At 37.7% G+C, this 25099-nt stretch overlaps 1 protein-coding gene and 1 long non-coding RNA gene across 2 annotated transcripts in view; one reads left to right on the plus strand and one right to left on the minus strand.

The window, feature by feature from the left end:
* Positions 1-230: 230 nt before the first annotated feature.
* LOC129922245 (uncharacterized) lies at positions 231-15350 on the minus strand. The gene is made up of 3 exons (XR_008774182.1): positions 15310-15350; positions 4080-4265; positions 231-721 (listed from the first exon to the last, which is right to left on the minus strand). It is a non-coding gene; the product is annotated as an uncharacterized LOC129922245 (long non-coding RNA).
* A 3097-nt stretch (positions 15351-18447) lies between these two features.
* LOC106066119 (uncharacterized) overlaps positions 18448-25099 on the plus strand; it is a 36551-nt gene continuing 29899 nt past the window's right edge. The window contains exons 1-3 of the mRNA XM_056007347.1: positions 18448-18540; positions 19227-19336; positions 21839-22008. Of these exons, the coding sequence (XP_055863322.1) occupies positions 19273-19336; positions 21839-22008 (234 nt within the window). The 5' untranslated portion in view covers positions 18448-18540; positions 19227-19272. The remainder of the gene's footprint in view (positions 18541-19226; positions 19337-21838; positions 22009-25099) is intronic.

Genomic DNA, 25099 nt, shown 5'->3' on the forward strand with positions numbered 1-25099 from the left:
GTATGTTTGATATCGAATAAGGGAAACAGCTTCTACATTATAGAGAAATATAGTTGTATGGGTGGAGCTCTTCCCCTTAGATATTTGTTGTACATTTTAATTCTATTCTATGTTCGCCTTTTTTCTGACGACGGATGTTTGTAAAACAATGGATTCTATGCTCTCTTAATAATTACTAAAATGTATATATCTCGATGCTAGAGTGGTTTCCCTTCTGACCTTATTATACTTATTAATGTATTTAATTTGCAAGATTTATATCTTCTTTTCTATATAAAATAAAATTAATCAATTACCTCTAAATAATGAACTAGTTTTTTAAATATTTCTTTTTATTCATTCATGTATTGTCTTTGGCAATGAATAATTTTGCAAAGTTTCAACTTGATCGGAGAATGGGAAGTGGAAGAAATTATAGTATACTGCGACGCCATGTTCTTTTTGGTCTTCCTCTACGTCTTGTGCCCTTGGGATTCTACTCTAGAACCTGTGTACCTCTGTTGTATACATCTTTTCTAAGGTATAACCAATCCATCCCAACTTTCTCTCTAAGATCTGCACCTATATATTGTTCTGTCCACTCATCTCCCACAGTTTGGTGTTTTCTAGTTTGTCATACCAAGTGTATTGTATTTAAAAATTAGGAATTATTAAAAGTTATAAAAGTTGTTTTTTCTGAAATTTCACCATGTCTCTGAAACACCAAAAAGTGACAATAAATCTGAAATAAATAAAAAAAAAGATTAACAAGTTAAACGCATGAGAACAAAACTGACTAAATAATACTAATACTAATATTAAAGCCAAAGAATAAGAGAAATACATCTTTGAAAATCACATATGAGACTATATCATACTAGATTACTAGAACAATACATAACAAAATGTATAGACTAAAGGTTAAGCTCCTATTATCCAAGGTCTTAATTATGCATGCAGCTTTTATTTGTAACTTGATTTAAATAACATTTTCTAGAAAAGACTTATAATACACTTACGAGAATATTTTAATATAATCATATGTCCATGGCGACACCAACATCCTGTTACAACAAAAGGTATATCAGTGATACATTCTCTCCCCTTATCCCCATATTAGTCGCAGCCTTGAGATAGTATATAGAATGAGGAAATTAAAAAAGACAAAGAATGATACTATTACGGATGTAAATAGTGACGTTGCTTACAATCTAAGACCTGGATGTAGTCTAGCGAAACCTTGTCAACACGTTCATTCATGAACTTATTTTTTTTTTTAAAACGTCGACTTGAATCTTTCATGACAAATTAGTTGTTTTTTTTTCCCCAAGGGAAACAACCAAAGTAATATTTGTATTATTTGTGTGCAAATGAAAGCGGCTATAGTGTTTTACGGAAACATCAATTGTAATAATAATATTAATGTTCCTTAGTAAAACAAAATGGTTGGAAATTAATTGTCCTAGAGTTAACGTTTGAAAAACAGGATAGTATGTTATGTATGTATCTTTCTCCTCGTCAAGGTGCAGTGGTATTATTTGTCTTTACTTTCGGTTTTGCATATAACTTATCATTGTCAGCCGAAGTGTTTATCTGGATCCATCTGGAGTACTTCTTGACCCAGTATCACAGTCGCCGGGCCAATATCCTACACTAATGTTATTCAAGGTTCAACTTCTGACACCTAAGTATGCTTCTTACATTCTGAAGTTCTTAGAGATGAAGATAATTACGACCTAGTCCTAACCATTCCCTGTAGGACTGCGGGGATGATTACGGGCAGGATTCGAACTGGCGACCATAGTGAGGTCAGCCTGAGGCGCAAACCACGTGACCCGGACACAGTGGCTTAGCTATTGATTTGGGGGCCCTCTTTAGGGGCCCCTGCATTTTGATATTCGACAACATGGCTTGAGATAATGGCTTAGTATGTAATGTAAAACAACAAATTTCGGAACTCATTTCGGGGACCCCTCGTGTGGGGGGCCCGGTTTTTTTTTTTTTCAAATCTGGACACCCACCCCCCCCCACGACGAAATCTACGCGACTGCCCGGACAACATCCTGTTCAGATTCGTTGGGCGAATTGGATGAGAACAAGCCATACTAATTATGATACTACTAATACTATCAATATAGTTTAATATACCAATTCAATCTGATACTTTATCGGAATCAAATCAGCCGGTTGGTATACTCCAGGCCTCAGTGTGGCGCCCCGTAGAAATGTCTGTAACGGAATACGGATGGGCAAACTGGGATAGAACACTGCCTCCATTGGGATTCCACAGCATGCTTTAGGCAATTTACATTGCATTTTGTTGAGGATGTAAAAAGGTTCTAACCAGTGCCATCCGCCACGTCGTTCCCCACTATGGTCGTATGAGTGGTGCTGGCTCTCCCACGACTAGTGGAGGTACATTATAGGAACACAAAGGAACCCCCTAGTGTGCTCGGCTTCCGGTTTTGCATGAGAGGAGGAACTCATGACATTGGCTGAAGGAATCATGTCTCATAAAAACGGATGTGATTAAATGACCATCTAGTAGATGGGAGACCTCCGGACAGAGCGGTCAGTTAAGAGTCTTGTTCTCTGGATTAAATCCTTCCCGTTGGTCAAAGGGTCATATATGATCATATACACTCGACGAGGATCAAAACACCGGGCGTAACCAGAAGGCAAAGGCTAGTACTTGTAAGACGTTTAGATCCAAGACGTGCTTCAAGTAAAAGCGAATACACAATAAAAAATATTTCTGACCTAAGAGGTAATACCTGGCAGTGCATATATTTCTAGCAGCCCTTCCGGTCTTGGGGGCATGTTAATGTCAGGCACGTGTGTCATGTGACGTATCGCCTCAGAAGAGGGTCCAATGGAATCAAGCTTTTGTGGATTCAGCATTATGGTAGACGTTTAGAAGAGATCCAGAGATCACCGAGACTATTGGGTGGGATATAGCCTGCGGGCCGAGGGTAAGGTCCTTTACTATCACCTGTCTGTTGAACCGTTGGGGCATCGTACATGACCTGTTGACTGTCTTTTGCCTTGGGTAGAATATCTTTCAAAGTCAGGCGCTTTCTCTTTGCCTCTTTTTATTTTCCTAATACTGTTCCCTGAAGGAAGGTATTTGCGAGCCCTGAAGACCTTGTTATATGGCCATAAAGCTTTAGTCGACGTTTTTAGACGGTATTAGCAGGTCATCGTGTGGCCCAAATCCTGTTTCTAATGTCTTCCTTAGTGATGCGGTTTTTGTATGTGATACCTTGAATCTTTCTGTAACATCTCAATTCTATTGGTAGGATACTCCTTTGTACAAATGTTTTACATATTTTGGATGTTCTTTCAGCGTTGAAGATAGTTTACTTCCTAGTCCAAACCTCCCGCAGGACGACGGGGGATGGGAGCGGGCAGGGTTTGAACCCGGGACCATCGATAAATCCAAATGACAGTCCAGCGCGCAAACCGCACGACCAGGCAGCCATCTAGTTCTGCAGTCAGCGTCCTACATTCGCAAGCATATAAGAATGAGGCCATGACCAAAGAGCGCATCTGTCTAAAGGTAAGGGTATCACTGATTTATAAAGTTAAAGGTTTTCAATGGTTCTGTAACTCAAGAACAACCTGCAAATCCTTTTTTTTTTTTTACTTTCACAAACTATCTCCAGTTACCCCAGAGAGTTGGGTGAACATAACGCCTCAAACCTCCGAGAAGATATTCAGTTTTCTGATAAGACTCAAACCCTAGGCTTCTCTCACAGCCGTCAACCAATCTTCTTCCTCGACCACGACATTCTGTCTCTCAAAAACACTTATAGCGCTAACTACAGAAATGTTGTTTTCGAATGCTCGCTGTCCACAGTGTAACACCAAAGTCCGCCTTCAGGAAAGGTCACTTAGTCTTAGAGCGGCTCGCCCTCACCTCAACCACTTGGTGACATTCAAATCACCCCCCTTCTCACCCATCGCTGCCCCAAAATAGCCCAACCCTGGACACATATTTACCCTTTCGTTCGCCTGGGGATCACTTGTATTTTGTTTCTTGCGCTCCGTTAAAAAACTACTTTGTCACGCGGTAGCCAGTTCATGATCAACAAGTTTACCTTTGTGACCAATTGTTAAGAGCGCCAGGGGCAGCCAACTCTGTTAACTTTGTCCAGTAACGTCCCCTTTATGTACATAACAGAGAAAACTATTGAAACTTTAAAGTTTCTTTCAATGTGTTGATTAAGCGATTATCTGCGCTTGTATTTAATGAGCCATTGACGTCATGTTTATAGTCACCAATCCTGTAAAAAATATGGAAAAAATGTTTACTTATTGTTATTTTTAAATCGCACAGGGCTAGATCTCACTGGTTCTATAGTTCTAGCACTCCAGATTTCTTCTCTTGTACAAAGCTCATGTGCTACACTTTTAAAGAAAAAAAATATTAGCACAATAAAAAAAAAAAGAAGGGAAATAGTCCACATTTATAGCACATATATCAATACTGTAAGATTTATTTCCTTTTTTTCTCGATATCAAACACATTTAGCGAATAACCACTTATTACATAATTTGTTGACTTTTTAAATATTAATTTTTTATTTGTTTGTATAAACACAAAAATTCTGCAAAGTTTCAACTTGATCCGAGGATGAAAAGAGGGAGAAAAGAAAGTGTTATGTGTGTACCACTTAGATACACAGAGTGAGCTAATATAAGCTTTGTATAAATATTTGATCAAAGGGACTTTTTGTGAACAGTATTTCATTTCTTATACATTAGAGACGTTACTTCATAAAAGAAGATTACGTTCTAAGCGTACCCATAGGGAGATTTAATTATTATTATTATTATTGTTATTATTATTATATACGCCTCCTTTAAGACCCCAAACGAAAGCTAATGCTGAATAAAGGCTCAGGTGACGCTAATGTGATAGGCCCTCAGCAGACATTTATTTATTACAAAGCTTATATCAACTCATTCTGTCTGTCTGTCTGTCTGTCTATCTGTCCGTCTTGTCTGGTAAAAAGATTGTACACCTGATTTCTCCCAAATCCATATTCGGATCTAGCTGAGATTTTGCAGAAATATTTATCTTACCTGACAACACAAGGATCAATAAAAAATTCACCAATTACTTAATAAACTATAGGCAATAAATTATTTTGTTTGTTATCTCGAACAAGGGAAAAAATAGTACTTGACTGAGGTGGTGAAATAAGCTAAATTTGTACCCTTTATAGGTCATCGTCTGAATCTTAGTGAACACAGACCTGAAAAATAGGACGAGACTATAAAAACAATAGATAACTATACAATCTTCCATGTTTGTAAACTCTCCACTAGTAGAATAGTTACCGTGTTGGCTTGAGAAGCCTGACAAGGCTTGAGTCATGATTTCGAAATCAGGTCGTTCCCCTTTTTATTTTTTATAAATGCTTCTTTTTTTAATTTTTAGTCTAGATCTATTACGTATTTAATTATATGACTGATCCAAACTAATTGATATCAGTATGCATAGTATAAGCTTTGCTTTCTAAAAAGAATTTTTAATGTTATGTTTTGTTGTTATAAGCTTCGGATTTTCTTTAATAAATGAACTTAAAGGTTATAGATACTGTGACCTCATTCTAGAAAAAAAAAGGGTCAGGTCATAAGAAAGACACAGAGAAAGCACGTGTTCATTATAATTAACCAATCAGAGAAAGCGGTCAGGAAAACTGTCGCGAACAAAAAAAAAAGATATAAATTGGGAGAAAGTGAGGCAGTTGTGGCCCTTGAGTTTTTTAGATTCAAGTTAAGGAAAGACAGTTCAGTTGTATCCTCGTCACAATTACTTCCTAGTCTAAACCTGATACAGAAGCGATGGGGGATGGATGCGGGCAGGAGTCGAACTAAAGACAATCGCGACAGCCCTAAATGCATACCACCTAGACCAATCGGTATAGAAGTCCTGAAAACTGAACTGTGACGTGGCAACGAGCTATTGGTCTAAACTGCCCAGAGGCTGCTACGTTGCAGGTCAGTGTTCAGGCTGCCTGGTCGTGCGGTTTGCGCGCTGGACTGTCGTTTGGATTTATTGATGGTCCCAGGTTCAAACCCTGCCCGCACCCATCCCCCATCGTCCTGCGGGAGGTTTGGACTAGGAAGTAAACTATCTTCAACTCTGAAGGAACATCCGAAACATGTAAAACAAACAAACAAACAAACAAACAAACAAACGATTGGTCTCGATACCACACGACCTTCTAACTCATCTGTGTCAAAATATAATGGCCGAGGTTGGGCCTTTGTGGTCATTTGGTCTCTTTCTCCCCACCCTTTATATACATTTTAAAAGTTATAATGGAAAAAAACAAATAAATTGTATTGTTTGTTTCGTCTCTGGAAACAAGTCTCTGGAAACAAGTCTCTGGAAACAAGTCTCTGGAAACAAGTCTTTCTTGTGAAGTCTAGAATTTACTTTCGTATAGAAAAAAGATGCATAGCCCCTGGCAATGTAGGTTGAGCATTCTTGCAAAAGGGTATCAAAACTTGGCTGTGTTCTTATCTAACTTGTGATTAATGCTCTGTTTTGCTAATGTCTTTAAAATTATACATTTCTTCATACACCCCCCGTCAAACTTTTCAGTCATTTCATTTTTCAGTCATTTCATTTTTCAGTCATTTCATTCATCCGTCAGCCCATCACACTGACAGCTACATTCAAGAAACGCGTTGCCTGCACATTTTATGGGCTCTGAATGCCATTAAGTGACACGACATGGTTGCCGCTAACAACCAGCTGGATGTCATTTTTTAGCTGTACCGTGATCTGACTGGGCTTCACCCTTTTATTCTCTTTGCCATCGGCGGAGGAAAATAAAAAAAAATAAGTGGAGTGGAGTAACGCGCACAACAAACAAACAAACAACTACAAAAACAATTAAAATACTAGCAAGGTAAATTCCAAAGAAAAGCAGATATAAGTGAGATTATTGTGAGATAATCCTAACATTTCATCTTGAAGACTAGCTGATTGAAAGGCCAGCATAATTACAATAGATACCGACTATCATCATCATCACTCCTTTGAGTTCCTCATGGAACACAGGGCCTCGACAAAAACACGCCACTCTCCACGGTCTCTTGCTAGTTTTTTTGATGGTTTCCCAGCTCTTTCCAGTCATCTCGGCTTCTTCAAGTACACTGCGTCGCCATGTTCTTTTTGGTCTTCCTCTGCGTCTTGTTCCCTGGGGGTTCCACTTTAAGGCCTGCCTAGCTCTGTTGCTGGTATCTTTACTAAGGGTGTGACCTATCCATCTCCACTTCCTCTCTAAGATCTACACCTCTATATTTTTCTGTCCACTAATCTCCCACAGTTTGGTATTTTCTACTTTGTCATACCAGTGTATTTTTAGGATATTTCTCAGGCATCTGTTGATGAAGGTCTGTATTTTTTTTGTTGTCGCTTCAGTTTTTCTCCATGTTTCAGAACCATACAGTAACAGCCTTGACGTTAGAGTTAAAGATTCTTAGTTTAGTCTTGTTTGAGATGTGAGGAGATTTCCAGTTTGGTTTTAGCTGTGTAAATGTCTGACGGGCTAGATTTATACGGCGTTTAATGTCTTCATCTGTTCCACCTGATATACTGACTACACTCCCAAGGTATATACAATTTTCTACTTGGTCTAAGGTCTGAGAATCCAGATATCGACTATAATGATTCAATATCTTGCAGTGGAGAGCCAATCATTCTGGTATAAATTAAACTAAGCGTCATATACATATATATATATATATATATATATATAAGGGAACTGTGACTTTCCCCTTAATATAGCTAAAACAATGAACTTCAAGCACAAGGAATAGTTGTACCTTGATGCAAGCACAGCCACGTCTAAGACATTCTTTAAAAACTTTTTTTTTTAATTGATAAAATGTATTCAATACAAAATGGCAACAATCTGAAATGTATCTTCATCTCCACCGTTATCCGTGCTTCAAGTCTTTTTCCGCCTAAATGTATCACACCTGAGTAAGCACCAACAGGGCAGTGCTTCTGCATCCAAATCTTTGCACCGTGTACTTATGGACTGTCTTTTCTTCCTCTTTACTTAGGGGCTTCAGGCGAGGGCCTTTTTTTGTGTGTCATATTGGATGAATATTTCTGAAGATTCTTATATTACGCTGGTCAGACAATACCATAACTAAGGAACTGTAACAAAGTAGGACTGATACTGTCTTACCAAGACCAATCGTTGAAAAAACCAAAACACACAACTGCAACGTCACAGCCTGTGGGCTGTTTAAACCAATAGCTCGTTACCACGTTATACAGACCTCTGACGTGACTATGAGCTTTAGGTCTAAACTGCCCACAGGTTGTGACGTTGTAGGTCAGCGTTGAGGCCTTTTAAAACGAATGGTCTTGGTCTTACTAGGCCTTGCTTATTTTCTCTTTACAGTAAAGTAGGCCTATATATAAGTAAATATGAGTCGTTTTAATGTCACACGTATTGCTATGTATGCTTCTAAAATGTACTTTTCACATGCAAGATTAATGATGTCTTATGGCTGTGTATAACGAAATGTAAAAACCAAACAAATATCTCGGCTACAATGTAAGTAAAACATTATTAATCACATAATTTAGAAAGCTTTCTTTACTCACAATCTCACTGTTGTACACACGCAGTTTCTCACCTAGGTACCATCTACAATCGCAACTATTTTAGATGCCATGATCGTACCTCATGGGTAGGAGTCCTTAATGTAGGAGGCAAGTCAAGCCAAGCATAGAATAGAACCCTGACAGACTACATATTTGTTATTAAATTTTTTATTTTGAAATTATATGCATGATCTTACCTCATGACGAGGATCCCTCAATGTAGATCTCAGGCTACAGGGCAAAGAGAATAGCCAAAAGAAAATAAGAGTAGCCAAAAATGCAGACAAGACTGAATTTATTTTCTAACCTACCCATTTTAATGCTTAGGCATTAGGCATAAAAAAAGTAACCTTTCAGAAAAAATAAATGAATTAACGGTTGTATATATAGCGAGTACTCTAATGCGACTTGGCAGTGAGATCTTCCATAAGCTTTTAGTTTTATAATATCAGACAGACGGACAGTGGACAAACGGACTACACTAACAAAAATTAGGGCATTTCCTCAAAGGAGTCGCTGTAAATAATTAAAGAGAAACCAATCAATCAAGGGACTTCATTCAAGATATGTGTTTCGTTTGTTGCTTGTTTATTGGTCTAATTGTGCTAAGTCATTAATGGACTTTTAAGAAACCTATTAGTCAGCACTGATAAACGGAGGAAAAAATGAAAAGCAAAAATTACCCTTTCTAAAAATAGAAATAATATCTCTCCCCCCCCCCCACTTTGCTATTTCTGCAGCCTTATGAAGTGTTGTTTTCGTTGAATATTTACACTTACCATCACCCCTCCCTAAACTGATGTCCATTATGCCCTCTAGTGTAGCCCATAAAACCACAGCGCCCTCCCTTCCCCCCACGCCCAACATCGCGCCCGCCAATTATGAGGTTTCCGGCTATTACTTACCCAGTTTGTCCTGACCTGGACCCCCCTTATTGACGTCAGCGTTGCTAGGCGACACATAAAAAGTGACATATTTCTAAATCCTGAGTTTCTTTAATTAAAACAGCATATCCTCTTCTTGGTAAGTGTAATATTTTTTCAATGTCATCTCCTGGAGAGTTGCGGCGGTTGACTTCATAGGTGAGGGACAAGGGAGGATCAAAACGACAGAATTTGGACTGAATTCTATACACAGGTATAGACGGGCCGCCCTTAGGCACTTGCAAGCAAAGAAGCCGCCTAGGGCCTCCAGTTACCTAACGCCGGCCCTGGTATAGATTCTAAAAATTGAAATTTTTGAAAACAAACGTAGATCCTTTATTACTCTGGTTCGAGCCTTGGTCGGCGCAGCCCCTTATTTTCGTCGCATTTAATTCACTACTTTCTCTCATTTAAAAACGTGGTCCCTGGTGCTGCTGTTTATTTATGTTTAATATATGTATGTATCATCATTTGTTTCAGCACCTAGCTTCACTTCTATATTTATTACTCAGCACAGATTTTGTGTTCATATTTCCTTTTCGCGGGTTGGATTTAAACCCCCCAGGAACACTTTGAGTTTGTAAGTGCTACCATCGCTTTGGTTCTTTACAACCTTTAGACCAAACCACAGGGTCGGGTCTTGAAGGGAAGGTGTGTGTGTGTGTGGTCAAGGACTTTTGGCGAAGAAGTACTTAAGTTGTGAATTAACGCCCGAAAATTCCATGTGAAACTATTACAGTATAGTATAGTATACGGACTATTATAGTTGTTTTATAGTTGGTAAGTTTTCATCCCCCCCTCTTTTTCAGACCTTGCGATGTAAAGATCATCTGTTTCTGTGGCCCACATTTAACGAGGATGTCATCTAGCCAGCACAACGACCAATTTTTACTTTTTCCAAACTAATGTAACGAGAGGCGCCCCAAAGATCATCATTATCTTTCATTTTGCGTTCCTCATGGAACAAAGGGCCACAGTAAAACACGCCACTCTCCACGGTCTCTTGTTAGATTTTTATGGTTTCCCAGCTCTTCCAGGTCCTCTCGGCTTCTTTAAGTACACTGTGTCGCCATGTTTTTTTGGTCTTCCTCTGCGTTCCTGGGGGTTCCACTCTAAGGCCTGCCTAGCTCTGTTGCTGGTATCTTTTCTAAGGGTGTGACCAACCCATCTCCATTTCCTCTCTAAGATCTGCACCTCTATATTTCTCTGTTCACCCATCTCCCACAGTTTGGTGTTTTCTAGTTTGTCATACTAGTGTCTTTTTAGAATATTTCTCAGGCATCTGTTGATGATGGTCCGTACCTTTTTGTTGAAGCTTCAATTGTTCTCCATGTTTCAGAACCATACAGTAGGACAGCCTTGACATTAGAGTTAAAGATTCTTATTTTTGTCTTGTTTGAGATGTGGGGAGATTCCCAGGTTGGTTTTAGCTGTGTAAATGTCTGACGTGCTAGATTTATACGTTTGATACCTTCATCTGTTCCACCTGATATACTGACTACACTCCCAAGGTATATAAAATTATCTACTTGTTCTATTGTCTGAGAATCCAGTACTATGTCTCCAATTTGTTTATTGTTTATTTTAAGTATTTTAGTTTTTTTTGGTGGTTTATTTTGAGGCCTACTCTTTTTCCTACTTCGCTTAAAGCTGTGACCTTTTATTGCATATCCTGTAGTTTGTGTGATAATAAAGCTATGTCATCTTCCTATTCTGGATCATACAGATTTTGTGTGAAAGTCCATTGGATTCCTTTACCTGAATTAGAGTAAGCTTTTTTTGTGACCTAATACAATACTAGAAGGAACAGGAGTGGTGAAAGAGGACATCCATGTTTGACTCCTGTTTTGACTGGAAATTTCTCTGTCAGTTTACCCTTGTGGGTTACTTGGCAGGTGATACCATCATAAAGTTTTTTTTATTATTGTTATTACTTTATTTGGGATCCCGTAAAGTCTCATTACTGTACAAGTATATTTTCTAAAGAAACTATCAAGGACCTTTTCAAATGTCGCATAAAGAGGAGATTGCCATTCGACGCATTGTTCTATAATTATTCTGAATCCAGCCTGTTCTTCCTTTATGTGTTCGTCACATGCTCCCTTTATTCTGTTAAGCAAGATTCTGCTGAGGATCTTGCTGGTACTTACAACACAGTGACGCCATTTCTTATCTCAATAATGTCAAAGTTATTTCTCCTATTCGATAACAAACAAAATAATTAATTGAAGAACTGTTTCCTTTTATTGCCGATAGTATTTATAATAACTGTCATCAGCTGCTTTATATAGGATGTATTAGAGTTTTATTCCAGGTGAGTTGCTTTGTGCCTAAAGGAGGCGCGACAACCGTTTCCATCCCCTCCATCCCACAAATGGCTACAGAAGCGATTAGACCAGATCTAGACCAGATCGCAATGATTATTACTTGGCATGAAAGGCATCCTACACAAACTCAAATAAATGAAGAAGAACAATTGCGTTTTCCTTTTCAAATTTATTTTTAAAGTACCTCTATTCAAGTCAGAACTTCATGGAACCTGGCGGTCGGAGGGTGGAATCTGGACGCAGATCTCAAAAATGGCTCTAACGATTTTCTTAGAAATTTAAATGTTGATGGATATCGCTGACAAAAGAATTACTACCTAGTTGGCCACACGAGGATGACTCTGGTTTAACCGTTATAAGTTTTCAAGTAAAAAAAGAAATACATTTAAATTTAGCAAGAGAATAGATCTAGGTCTAGATCCAACATCTGTTTTGAAAGTACTATTGCGTACTTTAAAGAACTATCGCGTTCGGGAATTAGCGAATGTAATGCATTATTGATACAAGAGTTTAATAATTTTAGGAAAATTGTTCGCATCGTCTTCTAAGCCTTAATACCTATTATTGGAATATTACAAAGTGTAGTATATTTATAAATTCGTTTAACCAAGGCTCTTTCTTCTCATGTGGGGGCAAGAGGGGGGTGGGGAAACAATGTTCCATTTTCTTTTAATCTAGCATTCATTAGTTATTAAGAGAAAAACAATCTTTTTACTTTTCTTTGAGATCCTACAAGTGATGAACAAACTCCGGACCGCGGGCAACATTCGGTCATCTATCCTCGGAAAGTTCAACCCACTGTGTAAAATAAAGCCAACGAGGCTCCTCAGTTCAGTTAATCAGTATTGAAGAGTTTTGAAGGGGGCTGCGGCCGTGAATAGCGTGTTGGAAAATAATGTGGTCCACAGGCTACAAATGGTTGGCCGCCACTGCTTTAAGCAACTAAACAAACAAACAAACGACCTATGTTATGTAGGTCAGGATAGGTAAAGGTGGCGGACCATTCCATTTCCGGTTATCACGTACATAAAAAAGGGACAGCGGAGGCAACGAAAAAAAAAAAAGCACAACAAACTATGGCACTGGCCCACCTCATGAATGCAGACAAGACACCTGACGGCTCGCGCAAGGTCGGGGGGACAATCTTTTGTTAATTAACACTTTCGCTAAAAATACTATCATCCTCATTCATTAGTCGAAGCTAGATCTGAAACCTGTACGCTAGCTCGCTTCTATAGCCAGGTGTACTTTAAGTGAATCAGGTTTAATAGATGCACTGAGTCGCCTTGGTATACAGTATTGTCTGCCATCATATATGACATATATAGACATATATTTTAAATGAAAGACATGTTATAAAACTTATTGAGACGTCTTCTTAGATATATAAAAGGATACTATATATTTTAGTAAGTACAACACATATTATATATATATATATATATATATATATATATATATATATATATATATATATATATATATATATATATATATATATATATATATATATATATATATATATATATATATATATATATATATATATATATATATATATATATATTAATTTTTCTAATGTCTTTATAGTGAAACCTGTCCTGTAAGGCTTATGGCTGGTTTCGACCTGTTGGCTAGATTTCAGAATTCACTGAACTGAATCATTAATTTTTGTACGAAAGAAATTTGCTGGCTACCTGGTCGTATGGTGTGTACTCACGAAGTGTACTCACGATTGTCCAGAGTTCGAACTCTGCTCCTAGCTATTTCCACTGCCGTCCTTCAATTGGGGGGTCTGGGCTAGAATGGAATAATTATCCTTTTTGAGAAACACTTGAACGAATAAACTATTACTTGTTTGCATTGTAGATCTCACCTAGACCTAGGGAATTGACATTTTTTATTTAGAATTATTTTCTGCTTTTAAATTATTTTTTTTTTGCGTACAAATAGCCTCGTTTCCAAAAAGTAACTTATTTACGAATTTTATTACCAATGAAATTACTACATATCAATATCTTATATCATTGTTTTATAAACACAAATTCATGTTTTAGTGAGCTCTAAAAATGTAGGCGTATTCTTCCTCTTTTTCTCTTTTTTTCTTTCACTTTTTTTTTTTTTAATATATCACTTTCTGTATTATTTTTACTACAAAGCTTATATCAACTCACTCTGTCTGTCTGGTAAAAAGTGTATACCCGTTATTTCTTCCACACCCGATTTTGGATGAAACTAAAACTTTTGTTCAATTACTCGATGACATAGACAAGGCATGAATCAATTAGAAAATTAATAAATTCGACAATTAATTACTAGTAATTCATTATTTTGAATTTTTTTAATTATTTATTCATTATATTCATTAATAAGAACATAAAACTAAAATGTTATTTAACCTTGGTTAGGCCAATAATAGAATATGCATCCTCCGTTTGGGACCCCTCAACTCAAGAAAACATTAAGTAACTGGAACACACACAAAATAGAGCAGTGAGATTCATAACAAACGAATATTCACATTTGACTAGAGTAACACCTTTAGTAAAATCACTAAATTTAGAAAGCCTTCAGGACAGAAGACTCAAAAGTAAAGTAGCAATAATACATAAAACACTGAACCATAATCTTCAAATACAAAAACAAAATTTAATAAAAAAACTCTGACAGTCACAAAGATAAGGGCACATTCCTCGTTCCATACGTTCCATACTAGGACAAATTTGTACAAATACTCCTGCTTCCCTAGTGCTAGTAGAGCATGGAATGGGTTGCCTGAGCTAGCCAGGAAAACCATCGACTTGGCAGAATTTAAGTCATTGGTTAATATGCATGACTAAATGCATGACGCGTAGGACGTAATCATCTTCTTTCCCTTAGATAAGCTTTGTTTGTTTTTTAAGGATTTTTTATATTTCGCTTGTTTTATATATAAATATGTATGGCCTCCATTAGTTGCGAAGCAACTATGGGTTATCTCATGTAAATAAGTGGAATGCCTGGGCATTAGCTTTTGTCAGAACGATGTCGCTGATGTAGCTAGTGCCGATACAGTTTGCCGTCAGCGGCGTCAAGGCTCTGCCAGGGTGTAGCACTGTTTGATGCTAACTGCTTACCTGTGGCCGGCTCCTGATTTTTCCTCAGTGTTGACTCACGAAGCCTTTCCCATGTTTGGGTGTAGCTGCAAAGCCGATACTCCTATTTTTTAGGATGAGATCAAGGCCATAATGGAATCAGATTTAGAAAGCACCTTTTTCAACGAGATTGACAGGCAAGTGAACAAATGCTGAGACAAACATAACAATAGTGAAATCTCCTTATCGTGGAGCATCACAAATATATAATTAAATGCTTTATAATTGTGTCCTCAGCACGTGCAAAGTCTTAATACATTTACTGTTTAATACTTTTTAAAAAAATACACTTACATTTTTACATTTATAGTCCAGAAGTTAGCCTTAGCCTGTCTTTGTTTGTTTCAGAGTAAAAGATTTGATTATCATTTAGCCTGTGCAGTAGTTGGCCTTAGCCTGTCTTGTTTGATCACGCTAGAACTAATTCATACAAGTGCTCCTTCTTTCCTAGTGTCGTTAGAGAATGGAATGGGTTGCCTGAATCAGCCAGGAAAACCAACAACTTAGCAGAGTTTTACTCATTAATTAACATGCATGACTAGATTGACTCATGAAATGCCCAGGACGTAATTATCTTCTTTTTTTTTGAAGTAACGTCTGTAATTTATAAGATAAGAAGAAAAAAAAAAGGTTTAAATATCCGAAGGCAGCAATAGGTACGAACCATTGACATCAGCATTTGCATGATAAAAAAAAACGTGAGACTATGTTTAAACTCCTTCTGCACAATACTTACTATTAGCTCACGCTTTCTTCATACTTTAAACTCTTAAGGTGAAGAGTGGTCAGAAACATGAGTCCAAACCTCAAGTGAAAAATGTATTAATTTATTTCACACATAGCAGTATAGCTGGCTAGCTAAATAGATATAGTGTCGAGCTAATGTCGTAGGTTCGATCCTCACACTGGTAAATTTTCGTCTTTTCAATGATAATAAAATATGAGTGTTTGGTTTACTAGATTATTTAAATATAAAGCAATGATTTATTGTTATTATTTTTAATTTTACAATACTCGTTGGAGTTCTAATAGATATTCATAAGCAGTATGTGGCCATTTTTAGCGTTAATAAATAAAAGTGTTTTTTTTTTTAATATTATTATTATTATTATTAAATGGGTAACCTAAATTAATTGCTATGTTTTTTAATTTTATTGTTTAATTGGTCACCTAAATTAATTGTTCCGCAAAAAAAAAAAACAACAACATAGCTACAGTTTCACAAACATTAATTAAAACTGTTTACGTAAAAAAATAGATGTCAGTGAAATATTTCCCTTATGCGGTGGTATTTACTGTGGCAAAGGTATTTCATTTGGTTCTCAAACTTCTACAACACTGGTTCTCATCCTTTTTTTTTTTAGCATGGGAGACTAATAAACTTCGACTCTTTTGTCACGGACCATGTCGTAACAACAAAATGTCCAATCAAATTTCTTCTTTTTCGTTCTCATCTGTTCATAGGAGTTGTCTTATGTCTGAGTAGAACCGCACATTGGTTGCTAGATCTGGCAGCTCTCCATAGAGTTTTTTTATTTTCTATTAGGACAGTGGTTCTCAACCTTTTAAGCTCGGCGACCCCTTTTTACAATCCCCCACTCTACCGCGCCCCCCCCATCACACATACACATACAGCAATAGAAGAATAGACAAAAACAATCCATAATTTTGATGGTCTTAGGCGACCCCTGGCAAATTCTCAATCGACCCCCAGGTCGAGAACCCCTGTATTCGGGGGAGGCCAGCATCTTGATCGGGCCTCTCGATAAAGTATGCAGCTTTGATGGACATGGCATTCTCTGGTGATGCTCCACAAGATCTTATCTCACTAGTCCTTATTTTAGTTTCGGAATAATGTGTTGTCTCATTCTTGTTTCACCTTTCTCTTCTTCTTCGTTCTAATTTCTCATGTCGTAGGGTTCAAATCAGTAATCCTATATCTGAGTTGAACCGCGCAGTGGTTTCCAGGCAGTTCTCCGTATAGTTTTGGTTCCATAGGAAGGTTTTGGGGCCAGAGTCTTGTTCGGGCCTCTTAATATAGAATTCAGCTTTTTTCCCTTTGCTGCTGCTTTATGCGTTTTGAGCGGAATGTGCCAAGTACAGCCCGCAAGACATTGGTTGGGTAGAGCTGCTTTACCTCATGTTTTTTATTATCTTAAAGATATATGATACTTTATTGCACAATTGAGAACTGTTAAAATACAATTTCTAAGCACAAAGTAGTTTTCTAAATTAATTTAGTTGGCAACGGTGATGCCAAAATTGATCTTTAAATAGGATACCTTTTTTTTTCTTTTTTGTTTATCTTCAGTTTGTCTATTTCCAATCTCTCTAAAACCATTACAACATTTTCCCCTTTGAATTCTTTCGAATACCCTATTAGTACTATGATATTGAAGTCCTTCAAAGAGCGGGCCAACAATTCTTCCACACAATCCTGATGCAGTCCCAGCTGCGATGGGCAGGCCGCATCTGCAGAATGGAATACCGCCGCATCCCTAAACGACTCCTGTATGGCCTATTAAGGGATGGAAAGCGCTCACATGGTGGACAAAGAAAACGCCTCGGGGATACCCTCAAAACTTCTCTAAAAGCCTTCAGCATTGACCCAGCCATCTGGGAGACAGAAGAACATGACAGAGCATCATGGCGTCGCGCTGTGAAAATTGGTGCACACATTTTAGAGGAAATGAGGAAAGCGCTGGCAGAAGAAAAGCGTCAGAGAAAAAAAAAGCAAGGCCAGCTGGAATAACCTGCCCAGTGTGCAGCCGAACATTCCGGACTCACATATGTCTCACCATCCACATGAGGAGGCACATATCGCCAGTGAAAGCCCTCAGCCCCCTGGATGACAAAAGTGGTCATCATCGAACCACTATAGGCGAACTATGTATATACAGTGTACATATAGTACTGTGAACGATTGAATCGCCAAAGGTTTTTATTGTATTTAATAAAAGAGAAGATATATCTATGAGTCTACTGAATACGACTTTTGTACTGTTAACTGTCTTGACAGACATGCAAATAAAGGGAATAAAAATAAATGTCTCTATGTCTGTAGTGTATTTACTTTTGTCACTGCACACTTCCTGGATTAATTATCCGCGTGGACGTAATGTAAGTAATTAGGTCAAATCCTGGTGCAAAACAAAGTTCATTGACTAACTTAAAGATGTTGGTCATTACGCTTTGCCCCTGGTGTTAAATATGCATATCGTGAAAAGCGAGGTTCTTTGATAGTAGTTGGTCAAACAGAAACTCCATGGCGTCATCACTTCCTGTTTAGATAGGCTTCGATACACGATGATACAGGATTCTATATACTGTCACTGACTAAATGTACCCTTACGGCAGGAAGTTCTATATGGGGAAAATCCGTTACTTAATCCCACCACCCAATTTTTTTTTATCTTATAAATTACATACTTCAATTCATCAACATGCATTTGTAGAAAATCGTTGACAACTGAAAAATCTGAAATCGCTCTTCTGGTCTATATTACATTTAGATCTAGTTTTCTTGCCAAAAGGTTTACAAATATCGATCATAGGTTTTTAGTTTGTTTTCAAGTGAAAAACAACCACAACGCCAAAATGAATCTGTGAACTTTTAGTAATTTAGACACTCAAAAGGTTTGAATTTCCGGTGGAGGCGGCCTCTGAGTTTGAGTAGTAACACAAACTCCTTTTTAAATTTGTTAAGTTAAAAATAAGTATAGAGAGTTATCTATTTCTAAGTATTTCTTCTTTGGTTTTTGTGCCAAATGATTTCTTGAACAACTCTTTTTGTAACCTTGTCCTGCCATATCCTATTTTTCTTCTATCGAATTCACTTCTTCGGAAATTCCCTTTGATTTTAATTTTAATTAATTTCCTTAAAAAAAAGCTAATGGGCGTGTAATATAAGTTGTTAGTTTATCTATCTTAGGTGGCTCCAGCAGTTTGAATCTTTGAATGTATAACACGAGATGGAAATCCTTACGAGATATCCTCACCCCACACGTTCAAAGAGAAAAGACTAGCCCAGAGCGCACAGAGCAAGAAGCTCGAAGACGGGCTTTAAAAAGTCATACTAACAGTGAATCAATAGTTTAATGTAAAAAAAAAAAGATTATGTTTGTATGTTAATAATGTTGATTCCAAATATTATTGTTATCTGTGTTATTATTTTGTCACTAGACAGTTGATATTTTATTAACATTTATTCATTCTGCAGATTGATTTTCTCATTACGAGAATCTTCATCGACAAGCCGCACCGCCATGATTCATTATTTGACGTCATCAGTTCTTGTGTTGATACAAATTACAACAATTGGATGTCATGGTAAGAGGGTGTTAAAAACAAATAATATCACAGATGGAAAAGCGTTCCGAGGTAAACAAAATGTTGCCCATATTAGTGAGAAAATGAACTGTCCGTCCAGAGATAACATCTCTTCACAAAGCTTATATCAACTCACTTCGTCCGTCCGTCCGTCTGTCTGTCTGGTACAAATTTTGTACGTTTTTTCTCCCGCTTCCCATTCGTGGATCAAGTTCAAATGTTGCACAACTATTTATTGTCCCTAATAAAACATGAATCAATCAACAAATTAACCAATTATAGAAATAATTAATGGTGATTAATAAATTTTGTTATATTTAGAAAAGATAAATAAATATTACAGTATTAAGAGAAATGATTCTGCATGTTTTGTCCTTTTCCTCATGAAAGTTTTTTTTAAAATTATTTTTTATATTTTGTTTGTGCCTAAAGGAATCCATACTAAATTAAGAATAAACAAAAGAAAGTGCATGAAATATTTTGTTATTTTTACAAAGCTTATATCAACTGACTCTCTCTGTCTGTCAGGTAAAATGTTTGTAAATGTTATTTCTCCGACACCCAATCTCGGATCAAGCTGAAACTTTGCACAATTATTTCTTTTAACTGACAACAGAAGAATCAATAAAAAAAAATTAAGAATTAGTTAATTAACTATTAGTAATTAATTATTTTCTTAGGTATCTCGAATAAGGGAAAGAAGCTTTACTTGACGGGAGTGGTGGTATAAGCTGAGTTTAAGGTCGCCGCTCCAAATTGTATTAAACATTATACACATATACAATCTTTTCTATTCATAGCGTGTTGAGAAAGAGGATGAAATAACGCTAAACAAAAAACAATGGACCTCATTCACCAATCTTAAACAAACTACATTTAGCCACATAATTTAAAACAACAATTAAAAGGTAGTTTTTCATATTCTCGCGTGAACTACAGAGCTGCGCAATTGTCATGGATCATTAAACTAAAGGAATTTTTTTAACGGGAATTTTTTTTCTTGAGGTTTTGAATTAGAGATTGACTCTTTACAAAACAATTAGATCAGTTAGATACTCATTATAAGACATCAGTTAGATAAGGTTCACATCTAACTTCACATTCACTTTCACCTATCCCTTGGTCTGCTGGACCGTTGGGGCACCACACATGATCTGTCAACCTTCTTTCTTCATTCTTCTCTGTAATTAGCCGTTGATAGAATTTCATTCTGATGTTCTTTCTGAAAATATTGAAACCTGCCTTTTTACCTACCTGGGTGGACCACTTCGTGGGCCGATTTTGAGTTTGTGTTTCCACACAAACTATCTTTGTAACCTTGTTTAAATATTTCTTGTTCTCTATCCTTCTGTTTCTGTCTTTCTCTATTAGGGTTTTTCTCTCTGTCTTTCTGTCTGCTTTCCTTTCTGTCTTTCTGTCTGCTATTTCATCTGTCTTTATGTCTGCTTTCCTGTCTGTCTTTCTGTCTGCTTTTCCATCTGTCTTTATGTCTGCTTTCCTGTCTGTCTTGCTGTTTGTCTTTCTCTGTCACTATGGGCGATCATGGGTTCCCATTTTTTGTATCTGCGTGTGTCTCTCTATCTCAGTCTCTTTCACTCTTCTTTTCCCTCCCTCTGTCTCTTTGTTTCTCTTTTTCTTTCTAATTGTATCTTAATATCTCTATCACTTCTCTGTCGGTATCTTTTTTAAAATATTATCTTCTTTGCTTCAGTCCTTATTTCAATCGAGTGACGACACACAAAACAACAACAACAACAACATATCATCCTGACTCTACGCCTTTCATTTCTTCAGTATGAATGAAATTGTACACTAACTGACATTCAAGTGGATTATAGGTAGATTAACACTTCAGAGACACCAACCAAGTGACCATTAAAATACACATAAAAGAAAAAAAGAAATAACACATTTTCAACTGTCGTTTGAAACCTTCTGAAAGATAACTCCATTCAAGACCAGACCCGGATATAAAAAGCATTCGATTTGGCCTCGAAATTCTGTAGTTGGGGGGTCTGATTCAGTGATTACACTAAACGTGTAGTAAAGTTCCCCTCTCAGACCTTGCGTTCTGTAGGGCAGATGATGTTAATGTCATCTGTTTCTATGGCCGAGGTTTAAGAGGGTCTTATTTGTCCAGATCACTGACCAACAGCCTTTACTTTTACAAATTACAAACTTCATTATATAACTGATCCAAGCTAATTGACACAAGTAGGCTTACTATAAGCTTTTTAAAAAAACGTATTTTTTAAAAATATATTATCTAGATCTAGTTTGTTACTTAATTCTAATGTTAACAAATCTATGAAATGAAAGAAAAAAATGTCGTCTTCTTTATACGTTTTTTTCGGACAGCCTAAATATCACGTGATACTGTAGATACTCTTTTTCAATGCATAAATTTGAGACAGTAGTTACCTACTTAAACTTTTAAATAATGTTTCTAAAAAAAAATATTTAATGATTGCAAAATTGTATTTGTTAATATTTATTTTCTAGTGCATCAGTTTCCGGTTCATATCGGTGCCGAAGGTCACATAGTTCAAGGCCGGATCTCAGCAGACTCTCCGCCAGGTAGTTTAGTTCCGTCTAATGTGATCGTGGAAGGAGAGAATGACGCAGACACCAGGATACACCTCAGAGTGGAGATTAGAGACAGCACATACACGGTAATGTCTTTGTCTTGCTTCATTTAGAGACAGCACATACACGGTAATGTCTTTGTCTCGCTTCATTTAGAGACAGCACATACACGGTAATGTCTTTGTCTTGCTTCATTTAGAGACAGCACATACACGGTAATGTCTTTGTCTTGCTTCATTTAGAGACAGCACATACACGGTAATGTCTTTGTCTGGCTTCATTTAGAGACAGCACATACACGGTAATGTCTTTGTCCTGCTTCATCTAAAGCAGTGGTCTTCAATCTTTTTTGGCCCATTGCCACCTCATTCTACACCGCCCTTTGGCTCCCAGCAACCCCCATTTTCTCCTTGGGGGGGGGGTGGAAGTTATCTCCCCTAAATCAAGACCATTGCTCTCAAGCAAATGCGTGTGTTCTGTAACATGCTGTATTATCATTGTCTTTTTTTTCACCTGTTCGTCTGACATCCTGTTAGTCAACATGTCTTACTGTGAAGCTGTCGCTTGGTCAGTCAACATGTCTTACTGTGAAGCTGTCTCTTGGTCAGTCAACATGTCTTACTGTGAAGCTGTCTCTTGGTCAGTCAACATGTCTTACTGTGAAGCCGTCTCTTGGTCAGTCAACATGTCTTACTGTGAAGCTGTCTCTTGGTCAGTCAACATGTCTTACTGTGAAGCTGTCTCTTGGTTAGTCAACATGTCTTACTGTGAACTGTCTCTTGGTTAGTCAACATGTCTCACTGTGAAGCTGTCTCTTGGTTAGTCAACATGTCTGTCGTGAATTTGCTTATTTGGATTGTCACCCCTTAGTGTTTGTTACACTTGTTAACCTGTGTACTGACCGTATTTCGTAGTCCGTGTTGTGAACTCTACTATGTGTGTAGTTGTTTGTCATTCAGTGAAATAAAGCTTTGAATGTAACATGGTATTGTTATTATTAAGTACAACAATTTATTTCACTGAATCTGTCTAAACATGGATAGACTACTTCGGCCTGAAAGGTTCGATGTGGAACCTACCGCACCTCAAGCACAAGAAAAGTGGCTGCACTGGTACGAAACATTTAAAAACTTTCTGTCTGTAGTTACTATAGAAAATGTAGATAACAAGAAACTACTAATTAACTACATTTCGCCATCGGTGTACCAGATGATTAGTGACAAGGAAACATATGAGGAAGCGATCCAGTCACTAAACAACATCTACGTGCAACCCAATAACGAGGTCTTCGCAAGGCACAAGTTAGCCACGTGCAGACAAGAACAGGGTCAAAGCGTTGACGCCTTTCTTCAAAAACTCCGCAGTCTATCCAAGGATTGCAATTTCAAAGCCGTGACAGCTGAGCAACATCGTGACGAGTCCATACGCGATGCATTCATCACAGGGATTGCCTCCAACAGCATTAGAAAACGTCTCCTTGAGAAAACAGATTTAAAGTTAAAGGATGCATTTGAGGAAGCCAGAGTACTTGAACACGCCTATCAACATTCGTTATTGTACGAGTCACAGTCAGAAACCACTAGTGGGGCTACTACAAATGCTGTAAGAGAACACCCTGCTGATCCTGTCGCTCCCCAGTTGCCTGATCTACGAGCCTCGATTAATTCGACTCAAACAAAACAAGAGGTAAGCGCTATATCTATCAAGTGTTACTTCTGTGGCAGAGGAAGACATCCTCGTAATGAGTGCCCCGCACGTGAAGCCACATGTAATCAGTGTGGCAAGAAGGGACATTTTCAGAGATCTTGCAAATCAAGAAAATCTACAGCATTTGCCCTCGCTACATTGCACTCTTTAGGACTAGGCAAATCAACCTCCTTGATTCTTCTCAATGGGGTGCCACTTAAAGCCTTGATAGACACTGGAAGCTGTGAGAGTTACGTGTCAGCTCGAGTTGCCAGGAATCACAAATGGCCGATAAAAACCTCCGTGGACAGAATATTTATGGCTTCTACTCGCCTGTCTCGAGTTACTGAAGGCCATATCTTTGCTACCATTCAACTCAAAGATGAAAAATATGAAAATATTAAACTGTCACTCTTAGATGGATTGTGTTCAGATGTTATTCTAGGTTTGGATTTCATAAGCCTACACGAGAATCTACAGATTCCCTTTAGTGGGAAGAGACCACCTCTGTGCGTAAGTACCCTTAGACCAGCCAAAGTAGAGGCGCCTAGTCTTTTTGGTAACTTATCTCCAAACTGCACCCCAGTGGCAACTAAGTCACGCAGACACTCACTACTGGACTCTAAGTTTATTAATGCTGAGATTCAGAGACTACTCAAAGAAGAAGTAATAGAACCCTCAAAGTCCCCCTGGCGGGCACAGGTTCTAATAACATCCAATGAGAGGCACAAAAGACGTATGGTTATTGACTATAGCCAGACGATCAACAGATATACGCTGCTAGACGCCTATCCCATGCCAAGAATGGATGAATTGGCGGAGAAGATATCACAGTTTTCTGTCTTCAGCACTCTGGACCTCAAAAATGCTTATCATCAGATCCCGATTAAAGAAGAAGAAAGGCCATATACAGCTTTCGAGGCTGGGGGTAGACTTTACCAGTTTCGAAGAATTCCATTTGGAGTTACAAATGGAGTGGCTTGTTTCCAGCGAACCATAGATAAAATAATCGAAGATGAGCAACTAGAAAATACATTCGCTTATGTGGACAATGTGACCATCTGTGGACATGATAATGAATCTCATGATAGAAACCTGCAGAGATTCTTCAAAGTAGCTCAGAAGTATGGCATTACCTTCAACGAAGCTAAAAGTGAGATAGGAACACATAGCGTCAGACTGCTGGGATACGAAATATCTAAAGGTCAGCTCAAGCCTGACCCTGAAAGATTCACAGCCTTGCGGGAATTAAATGCTCCGTCGAACCTGCGAGAACAGAAACGAATAGTGGGCCTGCTGGCTTATTATTCTCTATGGATTCCTAACTTCTCAGACAAAATCAGCCTCTTAGCTAGAAATAAACGATTTCCTGTCCCTGAGGAAGTCAAACAAGCATTCCAGAACCTAAAGGACGAGCTCGAGGAATCCGCCGTGTACACCATTGATTACACTCGCCCGCTAACAGTGGAGACAGATGCGTCTGACATAGCT

The sequence above is a fragment of the Biomphalaria glabrata genome, chromosome 13 (assembly GCF_947242115.1).
Source record: "Biomphalaria glabrata chromosome 13, xgBioGlab47.1, whole genome shotgun sequence".
NCBI classification, from domain to species: Eukaryota; Metazoa; Mollusca; class Gastropoda; family Planorbidae; genus Biomphalaria; species Biomphalaria glabrata.